At 40.5% G+C, this 17,148-nt stretch overlaps 1 protein-coding gene across 4 annotated transcripts in view; it reads left to right on the top strand.

Annotated features, from left to right (window-relative positions):
- The window catches only part of LOC133574873 (myocyte-specific enhancer factor 2C-like), a 66,655-nt gene extending 49,775 nt beyond the window's left edge, over window positions 1-16,880 (top strand). For 2 of the 4 annotated variants that reach the window (XM_061927205.2, XM_061927203.2), the window contains 3 exons: window positions 5,279-5,405; window positions 14,671-14,794; window positions 14,864-16,880. In XM_061927205.2, the coding sequence (XP_061783189.1) occupies window positions 5,279-5,405; window positions 14,671-14,794; window positions 14,864-15,179 (567 nt within the window). In that variant the 3' untranslated portion in view covers window positions 15,180-16,880. The remainder of the gene's footprint in view (window positions 1-5,278; window positions 5,406-14,670; window positions 14,795-14,863) is intronic. The other 2 variants (XM_061927202.2, XM_061927204.2) reach the window with 2 other exon arrangements.
- Window positions 16,881-17,148: the final 268 nt, after the last annotated feature.

Raw genomic sequence — 17,148 nt, 5'->3', positions numbered from 1 at the left:
TTTTATTTTTATTGAACAACAAACATATCCACAATGTACATAAAAGTCAAGGCACTTTCAACATATTCACACTTGCCAACCTTGAGACCTCCGATTTCGGGAGGTGGGGGGTGGGGGCGTGGTCGGGGGTGGGGTAGGGCGTGGTTGAGGGCGTGGTTAAGAGGGGAGGAGTATATTGACAGCTAGAATTCACCAAGTCAAGTATTTCATACATATACATATATATATATATATACATATATGTATGTGGGGAAAAAAAATCACAAGACTATTTCATCTCTACAGGCCTGTTTCATGAGGGGTTCCCTCAATCATCAGGAGATTTTAATGGGAGCATTCACATACCATGGTTTATATAGGGCACAGAGTGGGTGGGTGCAGGCTGGCGCAGGGGCGTGGTGATTGGCTCATGTGTTACCTAGGAGGTGTTTCCGTCTGTGGCGGCATGCTGTTACAATTTCGCTGCGCTTGTTGAGGGATGACAGGTCTGGACGGTAAATAATAAACAGTTTCTCTTTCAAGCATAGGTTGCATCTTTTATTACCACTATTGTAAGGTGTGCTGGATGCAAGAATTTGCCATGTTATTGAATATTCGACATTATTGTCTTTGAGGTCCCAAATGTGTTTGCTGAGTTCTGTGGTATTCCGCAGGTTTTGGTTCCTGAAAGAAGCCTTGTGATTGTTCCATCTGGTTTTGAATTCTCCCTCGGTTAATCCTACATATGTGTCGAATGTGTTAATGTCCTTGCGTTGTCTACCAATCTAAGGTAACACGCAAGGACATTAACACATCCGAGGGCCCCACCGGGAGCCGTAGCTGAGGCGATCCGCGAGAAGGGCCCGACGCACGTCCAGGGTCACCACCGCGCCCACCGCACCGACACCCCGCCTCGTCCGCCTTCGCCGCGGCCGGCGTCACGCGCAGCAGGTAAGCAGCTTACCTGCCTGCCACCCCCGTGGCCGGGGGCTCGTAACAGGGGTCACTCCGCGCGCTCCGCCCGCGCAGCTTGCCTGCCCGCCACCCCTGTTGCCGGGGGCGCGTAACAGGGGTCACTCCGCGCGCAGTGCGCTCATGAAAGGGGTGGGGCTCACCCTGGTTGATATAGACAGCAGGACGGTGGCCATGGAAGTCGGAACCCGCTAAGGAGTGTGTAACAACCCACCTGCCGAATCAACTAGCCCTGAAAATGGATGGCGCTGGAGCGTCGGGCCCATACCCGGCCGTCTCCGGCAGCGAGACGCGCTTGGAGGTGCGCTCAGCGCGGCTCCCATATGATTGCGCACTGGTGTGCGTCTGGGTCGTGACAGCGTGGCACGCGAATGTCTGTGCTGCATTGGATCAGTCTCCTTTCTTTAACAGGCAAAAGCTTTATAACCTCACTAATGCCTTGCATCGTCTATATTAGATATATAACAACGGGCGGGTGCGGGCGGGTGCGGTTCTGATCAAATGTTACATCGGGTGGATGGCGGATGGTTGACGACTTTCTGATGCGGTTGCGGATGAAATAATTGCCTATCCGCGCATCTCTAATCCCTACAGACTGTATTGATATATGTTAATATATAATGTAGGAACCAGAATATTAATAACAGAAAGAAACAACCCTTTTGAGTGAATGAGTGTGAATGGGGGAGGAGGTTTTTTGGGTTGGTGCACTAATTGTAAGAGTATCTTGTGTTTTTTATGTTGATTTAATTAAAAAAAAACCCAAAAAAAACAAAAAACAAAAAAAAACGATACCGATAATATAAAAAGCTGATGCGTTTATCGGCTAACATCTCTAATAATAATAATAATGAATATGATAAAATACAAAATTCAAAAAGACAAAAAAAAGGGCTAATTTAATTCATTTTAAAAATGTTCAATAAAATTTTCAATGTAATGGCTTTTGTACTTTTAATTATTTTCCATGATTTAATTGATCATTTAAAACCATTAAGCCAATTAGCAAAAGTTAGATTTTACTTTCAGTAATCGACATTTATGTAGAAGAAATGTAGCTTGGAGCATAATAGTGTTTAAAAAAGTTAAAGTTAAGTTAAAGTAGCAATGATTGTCACACACACACTAGGTGTGGCGAAATTATTCTCTGCATTTGACCCATCACCCTTGATCGGAGCAGTGAGCAGCAGCGGTGGCCGCGCCCGAGAATTATTTTTGGTGATTTAACCCCCAATTCCAACCCTTGATGCTGAGTGCCAAGCAGGGAGGTAATGGGTCCCATTTTTATAGTCTTTGGTATGACTCGGCCGGGGTTTGAACTCACAACCTACCCATCTCAGGGCGGACACTCTAACCACTAGCCCACTGAGTAGTTCACAAACATTTCTATGGCTGGTGAGACCTACTCTTTCTTCCTGGCGCTGATTGGCTGGTTAGTTCATGTCAACACATACAAAGAGGACAGGATGTCAAATCTTGACTTGAATGACATATAAATCAAATAAAGAATGATACATGGAATTATTGTTTGGAAGATAAGTGATAAAAATGAAAACTATGAGTAGTAAGGCTTGACTCTTTGAGCATCGTACGATTTGATTGGATTCTTGGAGGTAACGATTTGAGTCAGAATCCATTCTCAAATCAAAAACTAGATTCAAATCAATACTTTTTGACAACATTGAGTGCCAATGTGAACTACATTCCTCCATGAAATAGATAACAGCTGTGATACATTTCTATATTACCTGAAAGAAAACTGTTTAAAAAAAAAATTAAATTCTACTTTAATCATTTATTAAAGTCAAATACAAGTAATGTGAATGAATTTTGGCCCCCGGGATGATATTTGATTAATATTAGAACCGGCCCACAGGCCACAGCCGCCTGCTGCTGTTTTGCACACGCACCAATACTCCATCAGGGTTGGTGCTAGGAATTTTCTAAGTCATAAAAATGGGGTCCCACAGTAAATTTCTGGGGTCCCACTTTTTTTGTAAGTGTTTTGAAAACAAATGATAAATGTATGTATTATCCTGTTATATCTCACATTCTATATTGTTTTGGAAAAAGGTTGTCATAAACGTTACTTAATTCATTAAAAAAAAATAATACATTTTTTTTTTTTAATGAATTATGTAAATGTATTCAGTTATAAACATTCATTCACTTTCTTCTTTCCTTCATGGATCTAAACTTTACTGCTGCCGCTATTTTTTTCTATATTTATATTGTAATATTTTACTTTCTGCGCCGCCGCTCCCAAGTCTGTGGAACGCTCTCCCTGACCACCTGAGGGCACCACAGACTGTGGATGCTTTTAAAGGAGGCTTAAAAGCCCTTCTTTTTAAAAAAGCCTCTTTATTTAGATATATGCATACTAGTTTTAGCTATTTGGCTGTTCTCGTTTTTATTTTTTTTATTTTTTTATTATCTTTTTATTTTTTTTTATTTTTTTAATACACTGTAGCACTTTGAGGTTGTTTGCTCAATGTAAAGTGCTTTTTACAAATAAAATCTATTATTATTTTTTTTTTTTATATTTATATTGTAATATTTTACTTTCTGCGCCGCCGCTCCCAAGTCTGTGGAACGCTCTCCCTGACCACCTGAGGGCACCACAGACTGTGGATGCTTTTAAAGGAGGCTTAAAAGCCCTTCCTTTTAAAAAAGCCTTTTTTTTTTAGATATATGCATACTAGCTTTAGCTATTTGGCTGTTCTCGTTTTTATTTATTTTTATTTTTTATTATCTTTTTATTTTTTAGTTGTTTTTTTATACACTGTAGCACTTTGAGGTTGTTTGCTCAATGTAAAGTGCTTTTTACAAATAAAATCTATTATTATTATTTTTTTTTATATTTATATTGTAATATTTTACTTTCTGCGCCACCGCTCCCAAGTCTGTGGAACGCTCTCCCTGACCACCTGAGGGCACCACAGACTGTGGATGCTTTTAAAGGAGGCTTAAAAGCCCTTCTTTTTAAAAAAGCCTTTTTTTTTTTTAGATATATGCATACTAGTTTTAGCTATTTGGCTGTTCTCGTTTTTATTTTTTTATTTTTTTTTATTATCTTTTTATTTTTTAGTTTTTTTGTTATACACTGTAGCACTTTGAGGTTGTTTGCTCAATGTAAAGTGCTTTTTACAAATAAAATCAATTATTATAATTTTTTTAAATATTTATATTGTAATATTTTACTTTCTGCGCCGCCGCTCCCAGTCTGTGGAACGCTCTCCCTGACCACCTGAGGGCACCACAGACTGTGGATGCTTTTAAAGGAGGCTTAAAAGCCCTTCTTTTTAAAAAAAGCCTTTTTTTTTAGATATATGCATACTAGTTTTAGCTATTTGGCTGTTGTAGTTTTTTATTTTTTATTTTTTAATTTTTTTTTATACACTGTAGCACTTTGAGGTTGTTTGCTCAATGTAAAGTGCTTTTTACAAATAAAATCTATTATTATTATTATTATTATTATTATTATTTGTAGCACTTTGAGGTTGTTTGCTCAATGTAAAGTGCTTTTTACAAATAAAATCTATTATTATTATTATTATTATTATTATTATTATTATTATTATTATTATTATTTGTAGCACTTTGAGGTTGTTTGCTCAATGTAAAGTGCTTTTTACAAATAAAATCTATTATTATTATTATTTTCAGAATGTGTTTTTTTCTATTTTTGGCCAAAGTTAGAGGAAGTTGCCTTTATTTTTCAGTTTTAATGCCATGATTTTAACAGTCCGGCCCGTGATTTTTCTCCATGCGGCACATGAGCTGCCTGAGTGGATTAAAGAAAATAAAAATAAAATAAAAATCTATTTTTTCAATTTATTTTAATAGATTAAGAATCAATACAAATAAGAATTTGAATAAGAAAAATTGCTTTTTTTTTTGACACACCTAATAAGAAGCCGAGAAGATCTGTATTTATTAAACTTTTATATGTTAGGTTAAATAATTAAAGTATTTTATTGTTATTTTTGGACACCTTGTATAGCTCGGTTGGTAGAGCAGCAACTTGAGGGTTCCAGGTTCGATCCCCGCTTCCGCCATCCTAGTCACTGCCGTTGTGTCCTTGGGCAAGACACTTCACCCACACTGCTTTAAATGTCACTTAGATATTGGCTTTCACTATGTAAAAGCGCTTTGAGTCACTAGAGAAAAGTGCTATATAAATATACTTCACTATTGATGGTTGTCATGGTAACCGCTTGCTTTTGCCCTTGCCCACTCTCAACACAAAAGGGCAGCAGTGTGTTGAAGTTGACCAATGAGAAGAACGCCGACGCGGTTCTATAACAAGTTCTTTCCCCTCCTACAGAACCAGAGGATCAATCACTCTCAGACGGCGCAGACGCTGACGAGCCCGGCCGTGTCCGTGGCGGCCCAGTCTCTGCCCGGCGGGGGGATGGGCGGGTACCCGTCCTCGCTGTCCTCTTACGGCACAGGTGAGTCGGCTTAAGGCCGCCCGGTAGTGATGGGTCCGGCAACACCGATGCATCGGCGCATGCGTCGAGCTCGTAGAGCGAAACCCTGTGTCGGTTTTAGAAAGTCACGTGACCGATCATGAGCTGTTTCGGTCACGTGACCGATACGCCAACTGTGTCGCACTGACGCCTCCTCTGTGCCCTGTGAGCGGCTCTTTTCTACAGCCGGAGAAATAATAACTAAGAAGAGAAAGCGTCTAAAATTGAATACGTTGGAAAAACTGTTTTTTTTTAAATAAAAATGTGTAAAAAAACAATAAATAATTAAAGCTGCAAGCAGCGTTGGTCGGGCCCGCGTATTTGGCAGGTGCTAGTCCTAAGTGTCCCAATACTTTTGTCTACTTTTAGTCTGAAGTGTCCCAAGACTTTTGTCTAGTGTACCTACCTTGTCTGCATTGTGTGGGCACGTTGGTGCTTCCTGCTTTTAAGCAGCCATCTTAAAAAAACAGCAGCGCAGCGGGTCTTTGAAGGGTCATAAAATCAAAACCGGAGCAGGTATCACAACCCTTTCGATAACTTTTAATCAAAAGAGTTAAATATCTCTCCTGTGTTAGTTTGAAGCCGAAACAACAAACGCGCTCAGAGGAGATAATGTTTGAAGAAAGGTGACCGGTTTTAACAAAAATGTTGTGTTGAAGGGGGAATAGCAAATTTCCTGTTGATTTTTTGCTGGGGGTTGTCAATTTATGAAATGTAGGTCTAAGTGAGACCTACGGAGAGGTTTTTGTTTCATATCTCTCCGACCTTCCCAGTGGGAGTTACAGGCAGTTTTGTAATGTTTTTCTTCCGAGGAGCAGTTTTTTTCTCAGTTTTATTAAAAAATTGCTGTAGAGCGCAATTTTTAAATTTGGGGTTAGGTTTTTTTATTAGATCGCAATTTTTAGCCAGTCCTGATGTGTGTGTTCAATTCGGTGAGTTTTGAAGCGTGTTAAGGGGGTCAAATTACAGCTCAAAGAGGCAAAAGTGACTGTTTTTAGTACTTTTTTGTCTTGAAGGGGGAATTGCCAACTTCCTGTTGATTTCTGCCCGATGATATACAATTATGAAAACTAGGTCTAAGTCACACCTACATACAGGTTTTTGTTTCATGTCTCTCCGATCTTCCTAGTGGGAGATATAGGCAGTCTATTTTTTTTTCCTAGGGGGCGCTAGAGCGCAATTTTGAGTTTTGGGGTTAGGTTTTTTTATTAGATCGCAATTTTTAGCCAGTCCTGATGTGTGTATTCAATTCGGTGAGTTTTGAAGCGTGTTAAGGGGGTCAAATTACAGCTCAAAGAGGCAAAAGTGACTGTTTTTAGTACTTTTTTGTCTTGAAGGGGGAATTGCCAACTTCCTGTTGATTTCTGCCCGATGATATACAATTATGAAAACTAGGTCTAAGTCACACCTACATACAGGTTTTTGTTTCATGTCTCTCCGATCTTCCTAGTGGGAGATATAGGCAGTCTATTTTTTTTTCCTAGGGGGCGCTAGAGCGCAATTTTGAGTTTTGGGGTTCGGTTTTTTAAAAAAAAGGTAATTTTCGCAGGTCCTGATGTGTGGGTCAAATATGGTGAGTTTTGAAGCATGTTAAGTGGGTCAAATTACAGTTTGTTGTGGCGGCGGAAGAATAAAGAATAATAAAACCTTACAAATACAATAGGTCCTTATGTCCCATTGCATAAGGACTCCCTTCGGGAGTCCTTTTGCAATGGGCCATTGCGGGCCCTAATAATTTCCAGGTCCACAAGCATCCTCATTCACAACACGTTCTCTTAGATTTCCATGTTATGATACATGTTCACATTATTTATTGACTGTATCTAAAAAAGACAAAAAAATATATTTTTATTTAAATGAAGTTATGAAATAATCCTAAATGAAATACAATGACTTGGTTTATATTATTGTATATACACTCTTAGAAATAAGGGTTCTAAAAGGGTTCTTCTACAAGGGCTGAGGTTCTAACTGGAACCATTTGCTTCTGAAAAACCCTTTCCCGAAGAAAGGGTTTTTCAAGGGTTCTTGGTAACGCTAATGGTTCCAGTAAGAACCATTTTGATCCAGAGAACCCTTTAAAACCCCTTTTCTGAATAATTGGTTTTAAAAGGGTTCTCACTAACACTAAGGGTTCCAGTAAGAACTATTTTGATCCAGAGAACCGTTTTTGGAAGAAAGAGTTCTTCAGGGATTGTTGAAAGCATGGGTAAGATCCTGTGTCACCAGGGACATACTTCCTGATAACATTTGCCAATAATGGTGCCTATCTTTAAATAAATGTTTTTCTCATTCAAATGTTTTGAATGTTTGTTCAATGTCAACATGATAAATGACCACAATATAATATGAACTAAACTGATCTGTAGAATACAATATGGTTCTTTATAGAACCCTCAGAAGACAAGACGGTTATCGGTGAAAACCTTTGAAAAGGGTTGTTTTTAGAACCCCCTGTGTCAGGTCTAGATGAAACCCTTGAAACATGAAAGAGTTCTTTGTGGAACTCCCTGTGTGAGTTCTAGATGAAACCCTTGAGACATGAAAGGGTTCTTAGTGGAACTCCCTGCATGGGTTCTAGATGAAACCCTTGACAAATGAAAGGGTTCTTAGTGGAACTTCCTGTGTGGGTTCTAGATGAAACCCTTGAAATACGAAAGGGTTCTTAGTGGAACTACCTGCATGGGTTCTAGATGAAACCCTTGACAAACGAAAGGGTTCTTAGTGGAACTTCCTGTGTGGGTTCTAGATGAAACCCTTGAAATACGAAAGGGTTCTTAGTGGAACTCCCTGCGTGGGTTCTAGATGAAAGTCTTGAAATACAAAAGGGTTCTTAGTGGAACTCCCTGTGTGGGTTCTAGATGAAACCCTTGAAATACGAAAGGGTTCTTAGTGGAACTCCCTGTGTGAGTTCTAGATGAAACCCTTGAAATACGAAAGGGTTCTTAGTGGAACTCCCTGCGTGGGTTCTAGATGAAACCCTTGACAAACGAAAGGGTTCTTAGTGGAACTTCCTGTGTGAGTTCTAGATGAAACCCTTGAAATACGAAAGGGTTCTTAGTGGAACTCCCTGCGTGGGTTCTAGATGAAAGTCTTGAAATACAAAAGGGTTCTTAGTGGAACTCCCTGTGTGGGTTCTAGATGAAACCCTTGAAATACGAAAGGGTACTTAGTGGAACTACCTGCGTGGGTTCTAGATGAAAGTCTTGAAATACAAAAGGGTTCTTAGAGGAACTCCCTGTGTGGGTTCTAGATGAAACCCTTGAAATACGAAAGGGTTCTTAGTGGAACTCCCTGCGTGCGTTCTAGATGAAAGTCTTGAAATACAAAAGGGTTCTTAGAGGAACTCCCTGTGTGGGTTCTAGATGAAACCCTTGAAACATGAAAGAGTTCTTTGTGGAACTCCCTGTGTGAGTTCTAGATGAAACCCTTGAGACATGAAAGGGTTCTTAGTGGAACTCCCTGCATGGGTTCTAGATGAAACCCTTGACAAACGAAAGGGTTCTTAGTGGAACTTCCTGTGTGGGTTCTAGATGAAACCCTTGAAATACGAAAGGGTTCTTAGTGGAACTCCCTGCGTGGGTTCTAGATGAAACCCTTGACAAACGAAAGGGTTCTTAGTGGAACTTGCTGTGTGGGTTCTAGATGAAACCCTTGAAATACGAAAGGGTTCTTAGTGGAACTACCTGCATGGGTTCTAGATGAAACCCTTGACAAACGAAAGGGTTCTTAGTGGAACTTCCTGTGTGGGTTCTAGATGAAACCCTTGAAATACGAAAGGGTTCTTAGTGGAACTACCTGCATGGGTTCTAGATGAAACCCTTGACAAACGAAAGGGTTCTTAGTGGAACTTCCTGTGTGGGTTCTAGATGAAACCCTTGAAATACGAAAGGGTTCTTAGTGGAACTCTCTGCGTGGGTTCTAGATGAAACCCTTGACAAACGAAAGGGTTCTTAGTGGAACTTCCTGTGTGGGTTCTAGATGAAACCCTTGAAATACGAAAGGGTTCTTAGTGGAACTCCCTGCGTGGGTTCTAGATGAAAGTCTTGAAATACAAAAGGGTTCTTAGTGGAACTCCCTGTGTGGGTTCTAGATGAAACCCTTGAAATACGAAAGGGTTCTTAGTGGAACTCCCTGCGTGGGTTCTAGATGAAAGTCTTGAAATACAAAAGGGTTCTTAGAGGAACTCCCTGTGTGGGTTCTAGATGAAACCCTTGAAATACGAAAGGGTTCTTAGTGGAACTCCCTGCGTGGGTTCTTTGTAGAGCCTCTCATGGAGGGTTCTGGGTGGAACCTTACACACACAGTTCTAGGTAGAACCCTCCAAAAGGGTTCCAGGTGGAACCTTTATAAAAAGGTTCTACCTGGTGCCAAAAAGGGTTCTCCTATGAGGACGAGCCGAAGACCCATATATGGTTCTACTTAGCACTTTTATTTCTAAGAGTGTACTAGGTCAGTGGTTCTCAACCTTTTTTCAGCAATGTACCCCCTGTGATTTTTTTTTTTTTAAATTCAAGTACCCCCTAAACAGAGCAAAGCATTTTTGGTTGAAAAAAAAAGACAAAGAAGTAAAATACATCACTATGTCATCAGTTTATGATGTATTAAATTGTATAACAGTGCAAAATATTGCTCATTTGTAGTGGTCTTTCTTCAACTATTTGGAAAAAAAGATATACAAATAACTAAAAACTTGTTGAAAAATAAACAAGTGATTCAATTATAAATAAAGATTTCTACACATAGAAGTAATCATCAACTTAAAGTGCCCTCTTTGGGGATTGTATTAGAGATCCATCTGGATTCATCAACTTAATTCTAAACATTTCTTCACACACACAAAAAAAAAAATCTTTAACATCAATATTTATGGAACATGTCCACAAAAAAATCTAGCTGTCAACACTGAATATTGCATTGTTGCATTTCTTTTCACACTTCTTTTTGACAGACATTTTAGTGACAAACCTGAGCTTGTGCTTCACTGAGTTTATGAACTTACATTCATATTTTGTTGAAGTATTATTCAATAAATACAGGTAAAAGCCAGTAAATTGGAATATTTTGGAAAAACTTGATTTATTTCAGTAATTGCATTCAAAAGGTGTAACTTGTACATTATATTTATTCATTGCACACAGACTGATGCATTCAAATGTTTATTTCATTTAATTTTGATGATTTGAAGTGGCAACAAATGAAAATCCAAAATTCCGTGTGTCACAAAATTAGAATATTACTTAAGGCTAATACAAAAAAGGGATTTTTAGAAATGTTGGCCAACTGAAAAGTATGAAAATGAAAAATATGAGCATGTACAATACTCAATACTTGGTTGGAGCTCCTTTTGCCTCAATTACTGCGTTAATGCGGCGTGGCATGGAGTCGATGAGTTTCTGGCACTGCTCAGGTGTTATGAGAGCCCAGGTTGCTCTGATAGTGGCCTTCAACTCTTCTGCGTTTTTGGGTCTGGCATTCTGCATCTTCCTTTTCACAATACCCCACAGATTTTCTATGGGGCTAAGGTCAGGGGAGTTGGCGGGCCAATTTAGAACAGAAATACCATGGTCCGTAAACCAGGCACGGGTAGATTTTGCGCTGTGTGCAGGCGCCAAGTCCTGTTGGAACTTGAAATCTCCATCTCCATAGAGCAGGTCAGCAGCATGAAGTGCTCTAAAACTTGCTGGTAGACGGCTGCGTTGACCCTGGATCTCAGGAAACAGAGTGGACCGACACCAGCAGATGACATGGCACCCCAAACCATCACCCAACCATGCAAATTTTGCATTTCCTTTGGAAATCGAGGTCCCAGAGTCTGGAGGAAGACAGGAGAGGCACAGGATCCACGTTGCCTGAAGTCTAGTGTAAAGTTTCCACCATCAGTGATGGTTTGGGGTGCCATGTCATCTGCTGGTGTCGGTCCACTCTGTTTCCTGAGATCCAGGGTCAACGCAGCCGTCTACCAGCAAGTTTTAGAGCACTTCATGCTTCCTGCTGCTGACCTGCTCTATGGAGATGGAGATTTCAAGTTCCAACAGGACTTGGCGCCTGCACAGAGCGCAAAATCTACCCGTGCCTGGTTTACGGACCATGGTATTTCTGTTCTAAATTGGCCCGCCAACTCCCCTGACCTTAGCCCCATAGAAAATCTGTGGGGTATTGTGAAAAGGAAGATGCAGAATGCCAGACCCAAAAACGCAGAAGAGTTGAAGGCCACTATCAGAGCAACCTGGGCTCTCATAACACCTGAGCAGTGCCAGAAACTCATCGACTCCATGCCACGCCGCATTAACGCAGTAATTGAGGCAAAAGGAGCTCCAACCAAGTATTGAGTATTGTACATGCTCATATTTTTCATTTTCATACTTTTCAGTTGGCCAACATTTCTAAAAATCCCTTTTTTGTATTAGCCTTAAGTAATATTCTAATTTTGTGACACACGGAATTTTGGATTTTCATTTGTTGCCACTTCAAATCATCAAAATTAAATGAAATAAACATTTGAATGCATCAGTCTGTGTGCAATGAATAAATATAATGTACAAGTTACACCTTTTGAATGCAATTACTGAAATAAATCAAGTTTTTCAAAATATTCTAATTTACTGGCTTTTACCTGTGTATTTATAAAGGATTTTTGAATTTTTGCTATTTTTAGAATATTTAAAAAAAATCACACGTACCCCTTGGCATACCTTCAAGTACCCCCAGGGGTTCGCATACCCCCATTTGAGAACCACTGTACTAGGTCATAAAATCAGTGTCAGTTGAGTAGCCCGCTGGCCTGTTCTAAAAATAGCTCAAAGAGCAGCACTTACCAGTGAGCTGCCTCTATTTTTTAAATTGTATTTATTTACTAGCAAGCTGGTCTCGCTTTGCTCGACATTTTTAATTCTAAAAGAGACCAAACTCAAATAGAATTTGAAAATCCAAGAAAATATTTTAAAGACTTGGTCTTCACTTGGAATAAGCGGTAGAAAATGGATGGATGGATGGGTCTTCACTTGTTTAAATAAATTCATTTATTTTTTTACTTTGCTTCTTATTACTTTTAGAAATACAATTTTAGAGAAAAAATACAACCTTAAAAATGATTTTAGGATTTTTAAACAAATATACCTTTTTACCTTTTAAATTTCTTCCTCTTCTTTCCTGACAATTTAAATCAATGTTCAAGTAAAAAAATGTTTTATTATTATTGTAAAGAATAATAAATATTTTAGCTTCTGGTTTTTCGACGAAGAATATTTGTGAAATATTTCTTCAAACTTACTATGATTAAAATTCAAAACAATTATTCTGGCAAATCTAGAAAATCTGTAGAATCAAATTTAAATCTTATTTCAAAGTATTTTGAATTTCTTTTAAAAATTTTGTTCTGGAAAATCTAGAAGAAATACTGATTTGTCTTTGTTAGAAATATAGCTTGGTCCAATTTGTTAAATATTCTAACAAAGTGCAGATTGGATTTTAACCAATTTAAAACATGTCATCAAAATTCTAAAATGTATCTTAATCAGGAAAAATTACTAATGATGTTCCATAAATTCTTTTTTTCAATTTTTTCAAAAAGATTCAAATTAGCTAGTTTTTCTCTTCTTTTTGTCGGTTGAATTTTGAATTTTAAAGAGTCGAAATTGAAGATTAACTATGTTTCAAAATTTTATTTTAATTTTTTTCGTGTTTTCTCCTCTTTTAAACCGTTCAATTAAGTGTTTTTTTCATCATTTAGTCTCTACAAAAAACCTTCCGTAAAAGGAAAAAAAAATGTACGACGGAATGACAGACAGAAATACCCATTTTTTTATATATATAAATGTATTTATTTAGCTATTCTTGTTTAAATCACACTTACGTGTAACTTACAAATGACAATATATTTATTTATTTAAGTGTGTATCAAACTGGTAGCCCTTCGCATTAATCAGTACCCAAGAAGTACCGTATTTTCCGCACCATAAGGCGCCCTGGGTTATAAGCCGCGCCTTCAATGAACGGCATATTTCAAAACTTTGTCCACCTATAAGCCGCCCCGTGTTATAAGCCGCATCTAACTGCGCTAAAGGAATGTCAAAAAAACAGTCAGATAGGTCAGTCAAACTTTAATAATATATTAAAAACCAGCGTGATGTGGGCGCGCATGGAGTCGTATATCAACATGGACGGAGCTGCGTGAAAAAAGCCACCCGGCCTCTTCGCGTAAACTTAAACTTACCTTAACCACTCGCTCATCTTTTCTTCATCCATCCCTTCGAGTTAGCTTTTATGATGACGCCGGCTGGAAAGGTCTCTTTTGGCAAGGTCTTCCTTTTGAATATCACCATGGGTGGAAGTTTCTGGCCATTAGCATGGCAAGCTAGAACCACAGTGAAGGATGACTTCTCATTCCCTGTGGTGCGAATATTCACTGTACGTGCTCCCGTTGTATCCACAGTGCGGTTCACAGGAATATCAAAAGTCAGTGGAACCTCGTCCATGTTGATAATGTTCTCTGGCCGGATCTTTTTTTCAGCTATCTTGTTTTTACAATATGCACGGAAAGTAGCCAGCTTTTCTTGAAAGTCTTTAGGCAGTTGCTGTGAAATAGTAGTCCGTGTGCGGATGGAGAGATTGCGTCTTTTCATGAACCGGAAACCTGTCGCTTAGTAGGAGCCATTTTGTGGTCTTTACAGATGTAAACACACAAAGGAAATGAAACGTAATATCCGCGCGCTTCTTCTTCTTCTACGCGGGCGGGTGGTTGCTTACAGTAGAAGAAGAAGCGCTTCCTGTTCTATGGGGGCGGGTGCTTACCTTGGCGGTTGCTTGCGTAGAAGAAGAAGTACTTCCTCTTCTACGGGGAAAAAAGATGGCGGCTGTTTACCGTAGTTGCGAGACCGAAACTTTATGAAAATGAATCTTAATATTAATCCATATATAAAGCGCACCGGGTTATAAGCCGCACTGTCAGCTTTTGAGTAAATTTGTGGTTTTTAGGTGCGGCTAATAGTGCGGAAAATACGGTAGTTTTTGGTTTCAAAAAGGTTGGTGACCCCTGTACGAGGGCATAAAATCAGTGTCAGTTGAGTCGGTCCATAGGTTGCCTGTAGGGATTTTTAATGTCCAGCAGATGTCAGTATTTAGTGACACAGTATCAATACAGTTTTGCAATGTGTCGAAACGCTTCATGACGCCTCATCAACCCATCACTACCGCCCGGCGTTGCTTTAGAATCCCGACTGAGCGGCGGCCTGCTTCCTCCCTGCAGACTTCTCCCTGGGCGGAGACCTTTCCTCCTTGTCCGCCTTTGGATCTTCCGGTCTGGGATCGGTGAGCAACTGGCAGCAGCAACAGATCCAGAACCTCCAGCACTCCACGCTGGGACACATGGGGTGAGCCGGGGGGAGGGAGGGTTCTGGTTCGGTGACAGGATGTTGTCTGACTCTCCTTCCTTCTTCTAGAAACTTGTGCCACAACTCCAACCTCAACTTCCTGTCCGTACACCAGAACCTGCACATCAAGTCCGAACCGGCGTCCCCGCCCCGAGACCGCGGCGCCGCCATGGTGGGTACCAGACTAGGAGGCGGGATCACGATGGCGGGCCACTCCCCCGCCAACAGCGCGTCCAGCTGCGGGAGCTCGTACGACGCCGGCGAGGATCGCGACGACCACCTCGGCGGCGCCGACAACTTCCTCCTGCGGCCGCCGTCCGGCCAGGAGGACCGCCACAGCCCGTCAGTCAAACGCGTGAGGCTGACCGAGGGCTGGGCTACATGATGGGGGGGCGGGGGAGGGGTTGACGCGGTCGGGAAGGGGGCGGGGTTGTTAGCGACGTTACCTTCTAGTGTTATTTTATTCTAATGATCGTATTAATCATGTGCTGAGTGGGCGTGTCTTTGTGTCTTGTCATTCAGGCTACTGGTTTCCATGGTGACGCTGGCAACGACACCTTTTGTGAGTCAAAATGAAGTTGGGGAAAACAATGAAGCTTGGGTAAAAAAGATCTAAAAAGTGAAAAAGTGACCTTATAGTAGTAATCATAACAATATTGTTTTGTGACCATTCATTATCTTATTCAATTAGGACATTTTTACAAAACAATTTTAACTCGTGAGACTTTATTTATAAAGCGAATAAAGCTTTAATGAGACATAATGCAAGTTAATGAAGACGTTTTAATACAAGATAATAAAGATAAACGTTAATACGGGTTGATAACACTTAATTAATGGTCAATTAGGTGTTAATACAACGTTAGTTAAAAGAGCATTAAACTTTAATGAGGACTAATAGAAGTTCATCAAGCATCAGGTCAGAAGGAGAGAGAGAACAGGAAGTGTGAGGGCGGCGACCGGAAGGCGGGAAGTTGATGCATGATGAGGAAGTTGGAAGAAATTCACCTTAATGGGAGTGGAGGGAAGAGTGGATCGGTGCGGCGTCTTCAGTAATGCGGACGCTGTATCGATCCGTTGTGGTGAAGAAGGAGCTGAGCCGGAAGGCAAAGCTCTCAATTTACCGGTCGATCTACACTCTTAGAAATAAAAGTGCTAAGTAGAACCATATAAGGTTCTTCGGCTCGTCCTCATAGGAGAACCCTTTTTTGGCTCCAGGTAGAACCTTTTTATAAAGGTTCCACCTGGAACCCTTTTGGAGGGTTCTACCTAGAACTGTTGTGTGTAAGGTTCCACCCAGAACCCCCCATGAGAGGTTCTACAAAGAACCCACGCAGGGAGTTCCACTAAGAACCTTTTCATGTTTCAAGGGTTTCATCTAGAACCCACACAGGGAGTTCCACTAAGAACCCTTTTCGTATTTCAAGGGTTTAATCTAGAACCCACACAGGGAGTTCCACTAAGAACTCTTTTGTATTTCAAGACTTTCATCTAGAACCCACGCAGGGAGTTCCACTAAGAACCCTTTCGTATTTCAAGGGTTTCATCTAAAGTTAAAGTTAAAGTACCAATGATTGTCACACACACACTAGGTGTGGCGAAATTATTCTCTGCATTTGACCCATCACCCTTGATCACCCCCTGGGAGGTGAGGGGAGCAGTGGGCAGCAGCGGTGGCTGCGCCCGGGAATCATTTTTTGGTGATTTAACCCCCAATTCCAACCCTTGATGCTGAGTGCCAAGCAGGGAGGTAATGGGTCCCATTTTTATAGTCTTTGGTATGACTCGGCCGGGATTTGAACTCCCAACCTACCGATCTCAGGACGGACACTCTAACCACTAGGCCACTGAGTAGGTAGAACCCACACAGGGAGTTCCACTAAGAACCCTTTCGTTTGTCGAGGGTTTCATCTAGAACCCATGCAGGGAGTTCCACTAAGAACCCTTTCATGTTTCAAGGGTTTCATCTAGAACCCACACAGGGAGTTCCACTAAGAACCCTTTCGTATTTCAAGGGTTTCATCTAGAACCCACACAGGGAGTTCCACTAAGAACCCTTTTGTATTTCAAGACTTTCATCTAGAACCCACGCAGGGAGTTCCACTAAGAACCATTTTGTATTTCAAGACTTTCATCTAGAACCCACACAGGGAGTTCCACTAAGAACCCTTTCGTTTGTCAAGGGTTTCATCTAGAACCCATGCAGGGAGTTCCACTAAGAACCCTTTCATGTTTCAAGGGTTTCATCTAGAACCCACACAGGGAGTTCCACAAAGAACTCTTTCAGAAAGTTTCAAGGGTTTCATCTAGACCTGACACAGGGGGTTCTAAAAACATCCCTTTTCAAAGGTTTT

Source organism: Nerophis lumbriciformis, linkage group LG32, assembly GCF_033978685.3.
Source record: "Nerophis lumbriciformis linkage group LG32, RoL_Nlum_v2.1, whole genome shotgun sequence".
Classification (NCBI taxonomy): domain Eukaryota; kingdom Metazoa; phylum Chordata; class Actinopteri; order Syngnathiformes; family Syngnathidae; genus Nerophis; species Nerophis lumbriciformis.
Note: the sequence above shows the minus strand (reverse complement) of the source record. Positions and strands in the feature narration are given on the sequence as shown.